The sequence below is a fragment of the Bubalus bubalis genome, chromosome 10, assembly GCF_019923935.1.
Source record: "Bubalus bubalis isolate 160015118507 breed Murrah chromosome 10, NDDB_SH_1, whole genome shotgun sequence".
Classification (NCBI taxonomy): domain Eukaryota; kingdom Metazoa; phylum Chordata; class Mammalia; order Artiodactyla; family Bovidae; genus Bubalus; species Bubalus bubalis.
The window spans coordinates 61,889,311-61,903,094 of record NC_059166.1 but is presented as its reverse complement, the minus strand read 5'-3'; the positions used below and the strand labels follow the sequence as shown (position 1 = coordinate 61,903,094).

General features: G+C 46.2%; 1 protein-coding gene across 10 annotated transcripts in view; it reads left to right on the top strand.

Moving 5' to 3' along the window:
- SCML4 (Scm polycomb group protein like 4) overlaps positions 1-13,784 on the top strand; it is a 107,660-nt gene that overhangs the window by 70,811 nt on the left and 23,065 nt on the right. For 8 of the 10 annotated variants that reach the window (XM_025294678.3, XM_025294673.3, XM_025294674.3 and 5 more), the window contains one exon: positions 879-1,073. The exons of 1 other annotated variant lie outside the window; for it this stretch is intronic. In XM_025294678.3, coding sequence (XP_025150463.3) covers positions 879-1,073 — 195 coding nt within the window. Of the gene's footprint in view, positions 1-878; positions 1,074-11,430; positions 12,240-13,784 lie in introns of those variants that run through there. One more of the 10 variants, XM_025294684.3, reaches the window with a different exon arrangement.

The following is a 13,784-nucleotide window of genomic DNA, read 5'->3' as shown; positions in this document are numbered from 1 at the left end:
GAATAAACAAATAAATAAGTGGAGGAGAAGGGACAAGTCTTCCTTATGGAAGAATTTCAGATTATATAGGGACTGTTCCCTCTTCAGGAGGTAGAGCTTAATCCCTCCATTGCCCTTGAATGTGTATAGGACCGTGTGACTTATTTCCCAGGAACAGAATATGAAGAATACAGTGGAGAAACATGGCAAACACTTTCTTGGCCAGGAGATGAAGGTTGACATCCCAGAGATGCCATGTGTCTATCTGATGCAAGGAGAAGGGCGCTTTGCCCCTGCAGTCTTCCTCCTCAAAAACCCATGTGAAAGTGAGTGTTAGTTGCTCACTTGTGTTAACTCTTTATGACCCCCTGGAGTGTAGCCCACCAGCTTCCTCTGTCCATGGAATTCTCCAGGCAAGAATACTGGAGTGGGTTGCCATTCTCTTCTCTAGGGGATCTTCCTAATCCAGGGATCGAACCACAGTCTCCTGCATTGCAGGTGGATTCTTTACTGTCTGAGCCATCAGGGAAGGTCCCCAAAAACCATAACCCCAGTCGAATCATGAGAAAAATGTCAAACAAACCAAATTGAGAAACATTTTACAAAATACATGATCAGTACTCCTCAAGACTGTCAAGATCATGAAAAACAAGAAAAGACTGAGAAACAGTCACAAATCAGAGGATACCAAGTTTACGCAACAGGTACAGCCAATGTGATCTCCTGAATGAGATCCTGGAACTGAAATAGGGTGTTAGTGAAAAAACAGGTGAAATCCAAATAAAACTTAGTTAAAAGCACAGCAGAACTGACCACACCAAGACCTGTTCCCCAGGGCTGATGGGCTTGTGGCTTTCTCCAGAGTTCTTCTCTGAGTAGCTGTGTCTGTGCTCTTCCAGTCTCCGCCTCCTTTGATGGGAAGCAGCACTTGCGGAGCCTGCCCGTGGTGAATAGCGTCGGGTACGTCCTCCGCTTCCTCACCAAGCTGTGCCGAAGTCTCCTATGTGACAACCTCTTCAGCCACCAGCCCTTCCCCAGGGGCACCAGCACCTCCGACAACGCCCCCGAGAGCCAGGAAGGCAGGATGGAGTCAGGTAGGCTTTTGCGGTCTGCCTTGGGGCCTGCAGGTGGCTCCAGGTGTCCCTGCCCTCCCAGGGCAGAGGAGGCTGCCACTGAGGGGGCTCCTGGGAGCTCTAGGAGCCAGAGGTTCCCTCCTTCCGCTAGAGGTTCATGAACTGCCCCTCTGGGCATCTGAGGCACAGTGAGAGCCGGCCAGGACCAAGGACACCCCGATGGTCCCCATCCAGGCTGCAGTGGAAGAGATGGCTCCAGCTACTGAGAGCTGACATTGTAACTTTTAGGCCTATGTTATTAGAATGTAGACACTGAGACCACATCACTTGTAATGAGTGATCTTTTTTCCTCTCTTCTAATAAAGACTCTTGAGCATTTATTCATCACTGTCAAATAATTGAAGGACTACTAACCTAAGTAACAAAGAAATCCTGAAGAAACAAGGGCTAACGGATTGATTACGTTGGTCCTGTCTGGGGGCCTCAGGTTCCTACCCAGGTCAATAAAAAGTGTAATAGAGTGTCTATCATGGCAGGAATTTGACCTGGCTGTAAATCATATATGTCCTCCAGTGAGACTTAGTGTTTCTCCCTCATCACAGGACGGAAGGTATCCCAGGAGCTGAATGCCTTTTGTACCACCAGCCCCAGAATAGCTCAGTGTAGGGAAGTGGTCGGTGGGAAGGGCAAGGCCACCTGGACAAACTTGCCACACCATTGTCTGCCCAATAGGCTAGGTGCCAGTGGGAGCTGCTCATCCCCCACATAGTGGCCCTGAGTTATGGATTTGAAGGCAGTGGCACCCCACTCCAGTACTCTTGCCTGGAAAATCCCATGGACAGAGGAGCCTGGTAGGCTGCAGTCCATGGGGTCGCTGAGCGTCGGACACGACTGAGCGACTTCCCTTTCACTTTTCCTTTCATGCCTTGGAGAAGGAAATGGCAACCCACTCCAGTGTTCTTGCCTGGAGAATCCCAGGGATGGGGGAGCCTGGTGGGCTGCCGTCTGTGGAGTCGCACAGAGTCGGACTCCACTGAAGCTACTTAGCAGCAGCAGAACATGAGTCCAGATTCTAGATTTCAGGTTTCAAGGATGAGCAGACATGTCACCTTTTTTCTTTCTCTGGAAGCAGTGTTGTTGATACATAAAGAACACATAGATAGTGAAACTGAAATCTAGCCATTATGTCATTCGGCAAACATTTGCTGACCCCTTTCCTATTCCAAGTACCTTGTGAGACCCTGTCTTGGAATAAGGCAAATACGTGAGCTTAGGAAGTTTTTGAGGTATTGAGTAACCAGTGTGAATAATGAAAAAACCAATACATTTGCAGTTATGTGCTCACAGACAGGTTTAGAGAGTTCAGCAGAAGGATACTTATAATCAGAGTGGCTATATTTTAAGCCTAGGAGGACATCAGGGAAGATTCTTAGCATAGATTTTTCTCATATAATGTCAAGAACCTTGTCTACAATTTTACTTTAAACTCTCTGAGACCTGGGAAACAGGAAGAAATCTGGCCTTTACAAAGAAAGGTACCTAATTAAATATAGCCTATGTGAGCAGATGCTCTATACTTCTGTGTTTTCTTGATGTCTCTATATGTCTGAACTTGAGAAAGTCTTCTCATGTCTCTGGGCCTCAGTTTCCTGTGTGAAATGAGGGGTTGAGTCGCTCATGTATAACCTTCTGGTTCTGACAGTCTATGAATATGGCCTCTCCTATAAACCTTGGTTGACTCAGAAACATATTGTAAAGCTAATGTATCTTCCAGTGAATCTTGCAATGAGAACAGCAAATGACTGATTTCATTTGACAAACTCTTAAGTCGTCGTTACATTGAATAAGCAATGACCTATGGGACATAATCATAACTCATGTCTCCCTTTCTCCTTGAAATAAATGTCGCCTGTGAGATCACTTATTCCCTGTCCATGGATGAAATTTAGGGCAGATCTCCTGCTTTTCCTGGCTCCTTTCAGAAAACAAAACATTCTTTAGTGAATAGTTAACATCCAGGTCAGTGTGATCATCAAACTTTAAATTTCACTCAAAGATGTAACTACTTCCCATTCCCAGCAGAGCCCTGGCTTTGGGCCAGTTGCCTGCAGCAGCAAAGGAAGGTATGGTTGGCTTCTCTTCACCTCCTGCCTAGTCCTGTGTTTTTGCCCCTTCTGTATGGAACTAACGGTGATTCCAAATCCTTCCTGATCAGAGTGAGGGAAGGAGGAGAGAAAAGAGGTAGGAGAGTTTTTGCTTGACTAATCCCACTGTGAGCTGGCATGAGGCTCCCTGGTTCTGGCGGGTGTTTCAAGCTGATTCTTCATCCTGTGGGCTCTTGTTGTTGTTATTGTTCAGTTGCTAAGTTGTGTCCAACTCTTTGCGACCCCATGAACTGCAGCACTCCAGGCTTCCCTGTCCTTCACTGTCTCCCTGAGTTTGCTCAAACTCATGTCCATTGAGTCAGTAATGCCATCCAACCATCTCATCCTGCATTGTTCCCTTCTGCTCTTCCCCTCTATCTGTCCCAGCATCAGAGTCTTTTCCAATGAGTTAGCTGTTCACATCAGGTGCCCCAAGTATTGGAGTTTCAGCTTCAGCATAAGTCCTTCCAATGAATATTCAGGGTTGATTTCCTTTAGGACTGACTGGTTTGATCTCCTTACTGTCCAAGGGACTTTCAAGAGTCTTCTCCGGCACCACAGTTTGAAAGCATCAATTCTTTGGTGCTCAGCCTTCTTTATGGTTCAACTCTCACATACATACATGACTTCTGGAAAAACCATAGCTTTAACTATGGACCTTTGTTGACAAAGTGATGTCTCTGCTTTTTAATATACTGTCTAGATTTGTCATAGCTCTTCTTCCAAGGAGGAAGCATCTTCTAATTTTGTGGCTGCAGTCACTATCTGCATTAATTTTGGAGCCCAAGAAAATGAAATCTGACACTGTTTCCATGGGTCCTTTGGAGAGTCCCCATCTCTCATCTGCACATTCGTTGTCAAAGACAAAGGTAACTCTTCTCTGGCTGATCATTTACAGTTCTTCCCACAGCCTCAAGGCATCTGCAGGTAAATCTCTGGCTTCTCTTTCCTGAGGCCCCTTGTGCCTCCAGATAGTCCCATAGAAAGGATCTAAGCTAATCTCACTTCAGATCTGGTCTCTTAGAAACACTCACACATCCTTTGCCCAAACAATCTCAGGGCATGCGGGCTGATCGCTGCACCACCTCTCCTCTGTTCTTCCATCAGACTTTTTTCTCATGGAAATGAAACAATAATACTTTTTGTCTCTTGAGCTCCAGGGTCAGAGATCAAGCTACTCACAGGGCCACACTGAAGCCCATGGGAACATGGGACAGTTTTTTCTCCACAATTCATCTTCTATTCAACCTGCTTTTCAGCCTCTGCAGTTGGGTGCGCCGCTGCACGTGGGTGGTCATCTACAGCTGTAAAACTGGCTTCCCACCACCTCCATCTCTTTTTGCAAGATTTCCACACTTGACTCTTGTATGGGGAGCCTACTGTCTTGCAGCTTCAGCCAAAACTAAAACTAAAATAATTTCATTTTAACATCCTGTCCCAGGAACCCCCCTCCAGCTTTCCTTAAGTGATCATTGAAGAAACCCTTGCCTTGGTTTCCACCACATTCTCTCCCCTTCCAAACTCACCATGCTGAGTGAAGTTCTTGTCTTTTTCCTGGAAGTAGCCACCTTGTTTCTTCCCTTGACTGGGGCAGGTATTTCTACCTAAAGCTGATTTCCTTCCTAGGTGTTGTGGCTTTAGAAGCAATTACTTCAGTTGTCGTCAAGAACCTTTCCCCAGCCCATGGATGCTTTGAAAAAATGAATTGCTCCAAATCAACCAACTTTGTGGAAATTGCTCCTTATGCCCTAGGTGTTACAGGACCAAGTGCTGTGTGTTTCATGTGTCTAGGGGCCTCGGGGAGGGTGGAAGAAGCAGCAATGGCATGGTAGGCTCTGAGCAGCCCCCTGGCACATGTCTCTCCTACCTGTCTCCATGGGGCCTAGGATGATACCATTAAAGAGTTTGCCTTTAGAATAAGACATTGCCTCTTTAGGACTGCCTTGTCAAAGTTCCTTTGTGTGCATGCTAAGTCACTTCAGTCATGTCCGACCCTTTGCGACCCTATGAACTGTAGCCCAACAGGCTTCTCCGTTCATGGGATTCTTAAGGCAAGAATACTGAAATGGGTTCCTATGCCTGTCTCCAGGGGACCCTCCTGGCCCAGGGATCAAACCTATGTCTCTTATGTTTCCTGCACTGGCAGGTGAGTTCTTTACCACTAGTGCCACCTGGGAAGCCCCAAAGTTCCCTTAAAGGATAACATATCATGTTATTATTACCTTGGATGAGGAATTAGTTTATTACCCACTTTCCTACCATTGTAGCAAGAAAGGCAGGTGCCTTTATGAGGGAAGGACTGGAGGTCTTTGTTGACTTAAGGCTTTGTATCCATGTTATTCCTAAATAAGATCATACAGTCTTGAACTCATTTGAACCAGATCCTGCCCTGCCCCAAGGTTGTTCATTCAAAGCTGGAGTGTTCCAGGCTTGGTGCCACACAGTTAGAGGGTTTGTCAGCATTCATTAGGGCGTTTCCAGAAGACAGTAAATCAGACAGTTAAGAAAATACAAAGCCAGGACACACAAGGAACTGTCACAGAAACTAAGATGTTTGTGGGTTTTTTTTTTTTTTAAAAAGGATGATTTGGGAAAGAAATGATTTTCTGTTCTAGGATGTGACACCAGGTCACATGGATTTGTTCTCTATGGTCCTGAAGATATACTTAATTAACCTTCAAGTCTTGTCACTCAAGTTCTGGTCAGGAACATCACCATCAGCCGAGAAAGGAAAAGCTCAACAGCCCTCCCTCACTCCTTTGCAACAGATCCTAGGTGTTTAAAAACACATTAAAGTTTGAGAACTGTGGGTGTAAGGAGTACTCTCCCAGGTAAAGGACTTGGAAGGTGAATAACAAAGTGGAACTCTCAGAAGATGGCTCCCTCGGGAGTCAGGTGGCATTGACATTGTAAAGATCTTTGAAAAGTCAAAACTGGTTAGAAGTAGATGGAGCTGCTTGGATGGTGTGATCTCCTCATGACTGGTGACAAAAGCAGATGTCCACTTGTCAGGGCCATCAGGCTGAACTCAGGCATCCAGAGGATGTAAGAGCAAGATGTCCTCTCTGGTCCCTTCCAAGCTGAGAGTCACAGCTGGGAGTGGCAGAGAAGAGCCGCAGACAGTAAGAGGTGAGGGCCCCCAGGAGCCCTGTGGTGGGATCCCCCAGGAGGGAAGATGAGGATACCAAGGTAGAAGGGCTCACAGTGGAGCAGAGAGAATGCTTCTTCCACATCTCTTCCTTAGACCTTTCAAATATAAACTCTCTCACCAAATGATCTTTCTCTTGTGTTCAGGGAAAACCAGCTTCAGACCCATTCAGCTGCCTGAATTCAGTCTGGACCGTGGAGTTCTTGGCTTGAGATTGGGTAGTTCAGTCATTTTCCTCTACGTCTATTAACTGACTGCCAAATGTTCATGTTATCAGGTGGAGAGCAGCTCTCTGGGTGCTTTAGGAAAGTGGAAGCAAAAACATGGATTTGATAACATTTTTGGTTCTGGATTTGCATTTGATAACAATTTTACTTTACCTTTGAATGGTGGCTTCCCTGGTGGCTCAGAGGGTAAAGCGTCTGCCTGCAATGCGGGAGACCTGGGTTCAGTCCCCGGGTTGGGAAGATCCCTTGGAGAAGGAAATGGCAACCGACTCTAGTAATCTTGCCTGGAAAATGCCGTGGATGGAGGAGCCTGGTAGGCTACAGTCAATGGGATAACAGAAAGTTGTACATGACTGAGAAACTTCACTTTGAATGTTGGGGGGAAAAGGTCTCAGTTATAAGTAAGCTTTAGCCAGTGCTTCTCCACTTTGACTGTGCCCTGGAACCACCTGGGCATCTTGATGAAATATGGACTCTGGCTCAGGATGGCTGGAGTGGGCTGAGAGCCTATGTTTCTGACAGGCTCCCAGGGGATGTCCTGTGCCGTTGCTGCTTAGGAACACAAGGAATGAGAAGGTGTGTGCTGACTGAGTCCTGCTCACAGAGGGAAATTTATGTCAGGTTTTCAGTAAAATACACCTATCTACTCTAGGATGCTGCCGCCCTGTAGGAGCATTGACGCTGAGAATGAGCTGGATGAGATGTTCATGGGTGTGAGGGGGCAGAGTGGTCAGGCAAAGTGGCACAGGTGAAAATGCAGGTGAGAAAAAGGAGGTTTGCAGTGCTGGGGAAGAAGGTAAAAGAAAGAAAAGAATGATGACTGGCACATTTCTCAGTGTGGCAGCACTGAAAAGCACTGTGACCTCCGACCAGCACTGGCAGGAGGGTCTTTGTTGCCTTCCAAGCTTCCCAGAATCCCTAGAAGACCCTAGGGATCCATTCTCTCAGACCCTTGTCTGCACAGCATTCATGGCTCTTAATTCTGCCTTATACTGCTAGAATCCAGGTCCAGACCTCATCTCCCTAGGTAGACTTGAGGGTGGGAACTTGAGGAGAGCCTGAAACACAAGTCCACAGTAAATATTTTACTGACTCTAATTCGGTGTGACACAACAGAACAAACTGTGCTCACCAAGCGTTGGGGAGATCTTCTTTGGAAACCACAAATGTGATAGCTGAAGTCTTTTGCGAGATCTAATTTAGTGATTGGTTTCCTGCCTTCTAAAGGTTTGACTTGATGAGAACAAATTGTTTACTTTTTGTTGAGTAGCTTTTTTGATACACAAATGGTGAGAGTGGGAGATGAGAAAGGCCATTGATTCTTGACGCTTGATGTTTTCGTCCTTGGCTGGTGGTCTTGGAGACAGGCACCAGAAAACTCTTGGAGTAACAGACATGCACAGTACCTTCTGCATACCCAGCATCTAGAAATCAAATCAGCTTCCTTGTTGAACTACAAGTTTGTCTAATGTAATATCTCTACAAAAGAATGACTATCCAGAGAATATCTCTTTCCAAAAGGTTGTTTATTTCTAAAAGGCAATAGAGCGTACCAAGTGGCATGAGTTCCATTATATAGAAACATCCATATGGCCAGACGGCAAATGTTTTCTGAGTTCCCTCTACTTGTGATGCCTGCAGAACTGAGGCCACTTGTTCAAAGCCAACCAGAAAGGCAGCAGCGAAGTGGAAACTGAGCCCAGGTCTCCTCCCTGGCCCTTTGCTTTTCTTCCCAAGCCTATTGATAAGGCCCCATTACCCAACACTCACTGAGTGGGGTATCTGTCCTATTTCCTGGCTCAGAAGTGTGACCACACAAAATGGATGTTCACAAGTGGCTTGTGGTACCCTTGTGTCACTTCTAGCAAAGATGTAAAAGAACAAAACAAACACCAATGCCCACTTAGCAAAATCTAGGCAGAAACTGAACTCTAGGTAGATCAGTTATCCTTTCTCCTTCTGGGTTAATATCTTGGCCGCAAGGAGTGTCTCATCCTTATCCTCGTGCCCTAGTTGCATCATTGCTGGATGACATCCACAGGACAGGCAGAACCTATCATCCTAGACACCAGGAGAACTTCCTCATCCCTACAAAATCCACACAAAGGGGCCTACTCCACCAACGCCAGGCATGGTTTGTGTGCTCACTCAGTCATGTCCAACTCTTTGTGACCCCATGGACTGTAGCCCACCAGGCTCCTCTGTCCATGGAATTTCCCAGGCAAGAATACTGGAGTGGGTTGCCATTTCCTACTACAGAGGATCCCAACCCAGTGATCAAACCAGTGTCTCTTGCATCTCCTGCATTGGCAGGTGGATTCTTTACCACTGAGCCATCTGGGAAGCCCCAGGCATGGTTTAACCCAGTATTTTAAATAATATATGAAATGATTGGGTTAAAAAAAGAGAAATGAAGGAAGGCATGTGCAGGCCAATGATCAGAATATTGCAGAGCTATGTTCATCCTGTTATAGCCATGGGCTATGTGCACAAAATGAGTGGTTTGATTTTCAAGCCATGTGTTGAAATTGGGGTCATTTGGAAGGAGAAAAGAGTATTAGTACCAAGCTCAGTTTTTAAGAATCTTTGAGAGAGTCTTGATGGACACATGAAAAGGAAAATGTCCAGGACTTCTTTGGCAGGCCTATGCTTAAGACTCTGTACTTTCAATGCGAGAGGCATAGATTCAATCTCTGGTCAAGGAAGTTCCATATGCCACAGGAAAAAAAAAAAATAGAATGTCCACAAGTTCTGCAGTAAATACAAAGGCCTTACTATATTTTTAGACAGATATGTCCAGGAGAAGCCCAGCCAGAGCTCTTACAGCATGGGAGAGGGAGTGATTGCCAGTGTAGAATTCCTGATCTTAATTCTGCTTGTATGCCTATATGAGTTCATTTAGGAAAAGCTATTTATTCTATTTTCAATGATATCATTCATGAAAGTATACTGTCTGTACTTTTTAAAACACTGAAAAGGGAAAAAAGGAACCTCTAAGTAAAACACTGGGTTTTGTAGAATCTTAAATAGATTTTTATAATGTTCAGCAATTTATTGAATTCTTTTGCATTGTAAGGCTTAGGTTCTCTTTCAAATCCTACAGATATTGAGGAAGCACAAAGATTCAATAATTATTGGTTAAATGAATGAATGAATGCTCCAATTAAATTGTTGGAACCTCCCAAGGAATTTTACTCATTTATTTGGCTGCACCAGGTCTTCATTGCAACACACGGGATCTTCGAGCTTTGTTGAGGCATGCAGTCTCTTTTAGTTGTGGCATGTGGGATCTTTAGTTGCAGCAGGCAAACTCTTAGTTACGCCATGTAGCATCTACTTCCCTGACCAGGGATGGAACCCCAGCCCCCTGTATTGGTAGCACAGAGTCTTAATCACTGGACCACCAAGGAAGTCACTCAAGGTACTTTCAATATGAGATAAATAACCCAGTATTGAATCATGTTGACCAATTTGGTAATATTTTAATGTTAAAATGAAACAAAAAGAAACAAAAATAATGCTCCTCTTTCAAGGTCACAAATAAAGTCATGTTGTGGATTAAAGACACCCAAGACTTGAGGAGCAGAATGATGATGGTTGTAAATCCCTAGTAGGCTTTCTCCTGTTTGGGAGAGCTCCTTCTAAGAGGGAGTAAGGAGGAGAAAAGAGGCCGTCAAAAAAGAGGTGGTGTAGACTCTTTCTTCCCACAAGGCTGGCCTCAGGAATTCTCTAAAAGATACCTCTACCCCAACCCCATGCCTCTCTTCAAATAATGAAATCTACTGGAAATCTTTTCCTTTCTTCCATGAAGCTAACTGTCCTTCAGGTGACACCCTACCCATTAGTCCCCCATGAGCCACTCTAGAACTGGAGATCATGCTGGGGACATCTGGGTCAGCTGCAGAAGGCCTTCTGTGTCTCTGGAAGGCCTGTCCAAAGAGGCTCCTGCCTGTGATGGAAGAGTATATGAGATGTGGCCATCCCCAAATCTCCAGGGCCCACAGGAGCTGTAACTGGAGACTATCTTTTGGGCTGCTTCTCTGGACCTGTACCCTGAGCTTCTGTGGTGGGTTCTACGGTAATAGCTGCAGGTTATCCACACCAGTATCTACTGACCATGTATCAGAACTAGGAATAAAATGATAAACCTTGTCAAGAGGAATTGAAGCAACTTTGGAAACCAGTAGGCATCTAAGATAAACTCCACAGACTTTCTCCTATTAGTGGGTCATTTCTGGGTCTCAGACATAAGTAGCAAACCCTTTGACTGTTGGAAAAAAAAAAAAAAAGAATCCCATAAACTTCCTGACAGAGAATTAAATATTCTAATAGCATATACATCTTAACTGCTATTGAATTAATAATTGTAACTTCCAACCTAGATATGCAGAGTCAAGAGGAATGTATTATTCCTTTCCCACCTGTAATATTTGTATATTGCTGTGTGACAAATTACCCTAAAATTTAATTTAACATGTATCATCTTACAGTTTCTGTGATCGGGAATTCAGGTGCAGCTTGACTGTGTTCCCCATCTGTGGGTCTCTCACAAGGTGGCGAGCACCTCAGAGCTTGGCTAAGGAAGGACCCACTCCCTAGCTCATTCATGTGGTTGTGGGCAGGATTCTGCTTCCCACGAGCCATTGATTCCTTGCCATATAGGCCTGTCCACAGAGATGCTCACAACATGCAGCCTACTTCACCCACTAGAGAAATATTGGAATGCCTTCCTAAAAGTCAGGATGTCCATTTGGAACCAGAATTTATATGGTGTCCTCTATTCCAGGGACTCCAGCATTTTCCTGAGTAAGGGTCACTCTAAGTTTCCCCAGTTTCCTATAAGACCCAAAAGTTGTTGAAGAAACACAGCTTGATGGCAGAAAGCCCCCCACTCTCGCCCTCCCCCTCCATCTGGAAATTCCCAGAAGCCTCTGGGTAGAGGCTTTGGCAAAGCTGCAAAGAAAAGACTACAGAGAGGGAACCTGTTCTCCTCTGGAGACTGAAAGGGCGTTCACTGTTCTAAAGTGGCCGACGTTGGGCAAAATTGCCTTTGGGCAAAATTTCCGCGAGAGGAGATCTTAAATCATAAAGAACAAAGTCTCAGGCAAACCAGCAACATTAGAAAGGACTAAAGAAGTTCAGGTGTCAGGCATTAAAATTACGGTTGGTTTCTGTACATCTCATTAGGGAGGATAAGTATAAATGTGCTTGAATGGACCAGAGGGGAGTCATAAGGTTGATTCTGAGGGCTGAGTGATCTGAACTTAGAGACAAGCTTGAAGGGAAGATCTATACTGGCCAGAGACCAAGTTAATGGAAAATTTAATTGAGGCGAATGAAAGGCTAAGCCTCATAGGTGGTGTGGCCCAGTGCCCTTTGAACCAGGAAGGCTGGGACAACAGGCTGCAGAGGGCCCTGAGGGAAAACACGATGAGCTTATCTGAGCAAGAACAAGGGGCGGGACCAAGCAGGAGAGAAGGAAACCTGCAGACCTCCGCGAGAACCTCAGCGAAAGGCGGCAGGAAGGCAGAGAGGAAATCTGGGGGTTTCTGACACCAGGCAGTCCCTCAGAGGTCCCCCCTAGGTCCCACAGCACTGAATACGGGCTGGGCACCTGCGGTGCTGGAGAGGAGCGTGTGTGAGGCACCTGGTGGCGCAGCCACTCAAGGTAGGAACCCAGGTGTCGGGCTCTGAGCCGGGGAGGGCAGCTCTACTGGGACCTGCGATTGTTTCCTGGCCCTCCTCCCCAGCTCTTTCTGTTTCTCTTTTTGCAGGTCTCTTTCCCTGCTTTTCAGAGTGTACTGGCTGTGCTTCTTAGGTGGTGGCACCTGATTAAGCAGAGGGGAATAGTTACCCCACAGATAATCAAGAGGCGATGTAATCAGGTTGACTGTATTACTTTCTCTTCTAATCTGGGGTTCAGGGCTAGGGATCCGTGGTGCTGCCATCTCGTTATGCAGCAGAGCCAAGGCATTCACACATGGAGCCCTCTGGACACTGATCCCGTGGTCTGACCTTCCTGCCAGCCTGGGCAGAGTTGTGTGGCCGGCTGGGCTGGGCAGACCTGCTGGCAATCAATCTGCCAGGAGCAGAGATGACTGAAGAAAGGGTTCACTCTGTGCAGCTGTTCCTTCAGCTGGAAAGTTGTGACTGATGTGGGGAAATAAGATGGGGAATGGAGGGTGAGTGTGTCTGTATGTGTGTGTGTGTGTGAGAGAGAGAGAGAGAGAGAGAGAGAGAGAGACAGAGAGAGACATAGAGAAGGCGTGGGGAGAGAGAGAACTATTTAGTGCTGGGAAGAACAGAGTCTGAGATGGGTGTAGGGTTATTATTGCATGTAGAGATCCTATTTGAGAATAATTTTGCAGATCGTGGTGTCGCCACTTTTCAAGGCTTTGTTTTAGAGAATGCAAGTTAAGTGCCATTAAAATTCTTTAAATAAATTAAATAGTCCAAGCTCACTTAACTGTGAGCATTTGGGTCTTGTGTCCTACATGAAAATAGGTCAACACCCCTCAAAAGAATTCCCTGGCCACTCCTGCTGCTCTCGGACTTTCTCTCCTGGCTCTTGGCTTTCTCCCTCCTGTCCCTCTGCCTCTTCTTGCTTCTCCTCAGAGGTTCTCCACATTCCAGGCACTCAGTTGACCTAGAAATGCAGCAGGCCGGGCCGTGCTGGGTGTTTTGGAAGCTGAGGATGCAGGGACATTCCCCCCCCAACCCCGCCCCAGCCTCTGCAGGGGTGCAGGCAGAGGGAGGAGTCCACCCTCCTCAGACCCTAGAGCTGTGTTCCCTGAACGAGAAGGCTTAGACCCGGTGCAGATTCAGGAGCAAAGGGGTATCCTTTGAGGCTGAGCAGGTTTGAACTCTTCTGGAGTATGCTTTGGGCTTCCCAGCTGACTCAGTGATAAAGAATCTGCCTGCCAATGCAGGAGACCTGGGTTTAATCCCTAGGTCGGGAAGATCCCCTGGAAGAGGAAATGACAACCCACTCCAGAATTCTTGCCTGGAGAATTCCATGGACAGGGTAGCCTGGCGGGCTACAGTCTCAGTTCAGTTCAGTTGCTCAGTCACATCCGACTGTGCGACCCCATGGACTGCAGCATGCCAGACTTCCCTGTCCATCACCAACTCCCAGAGCTTGATCAAACTCATGTCCATTGAGTTGGTGATGCCATCCAACCATCTCATCCTCTGTCATCCCCTTCTCCTCCTG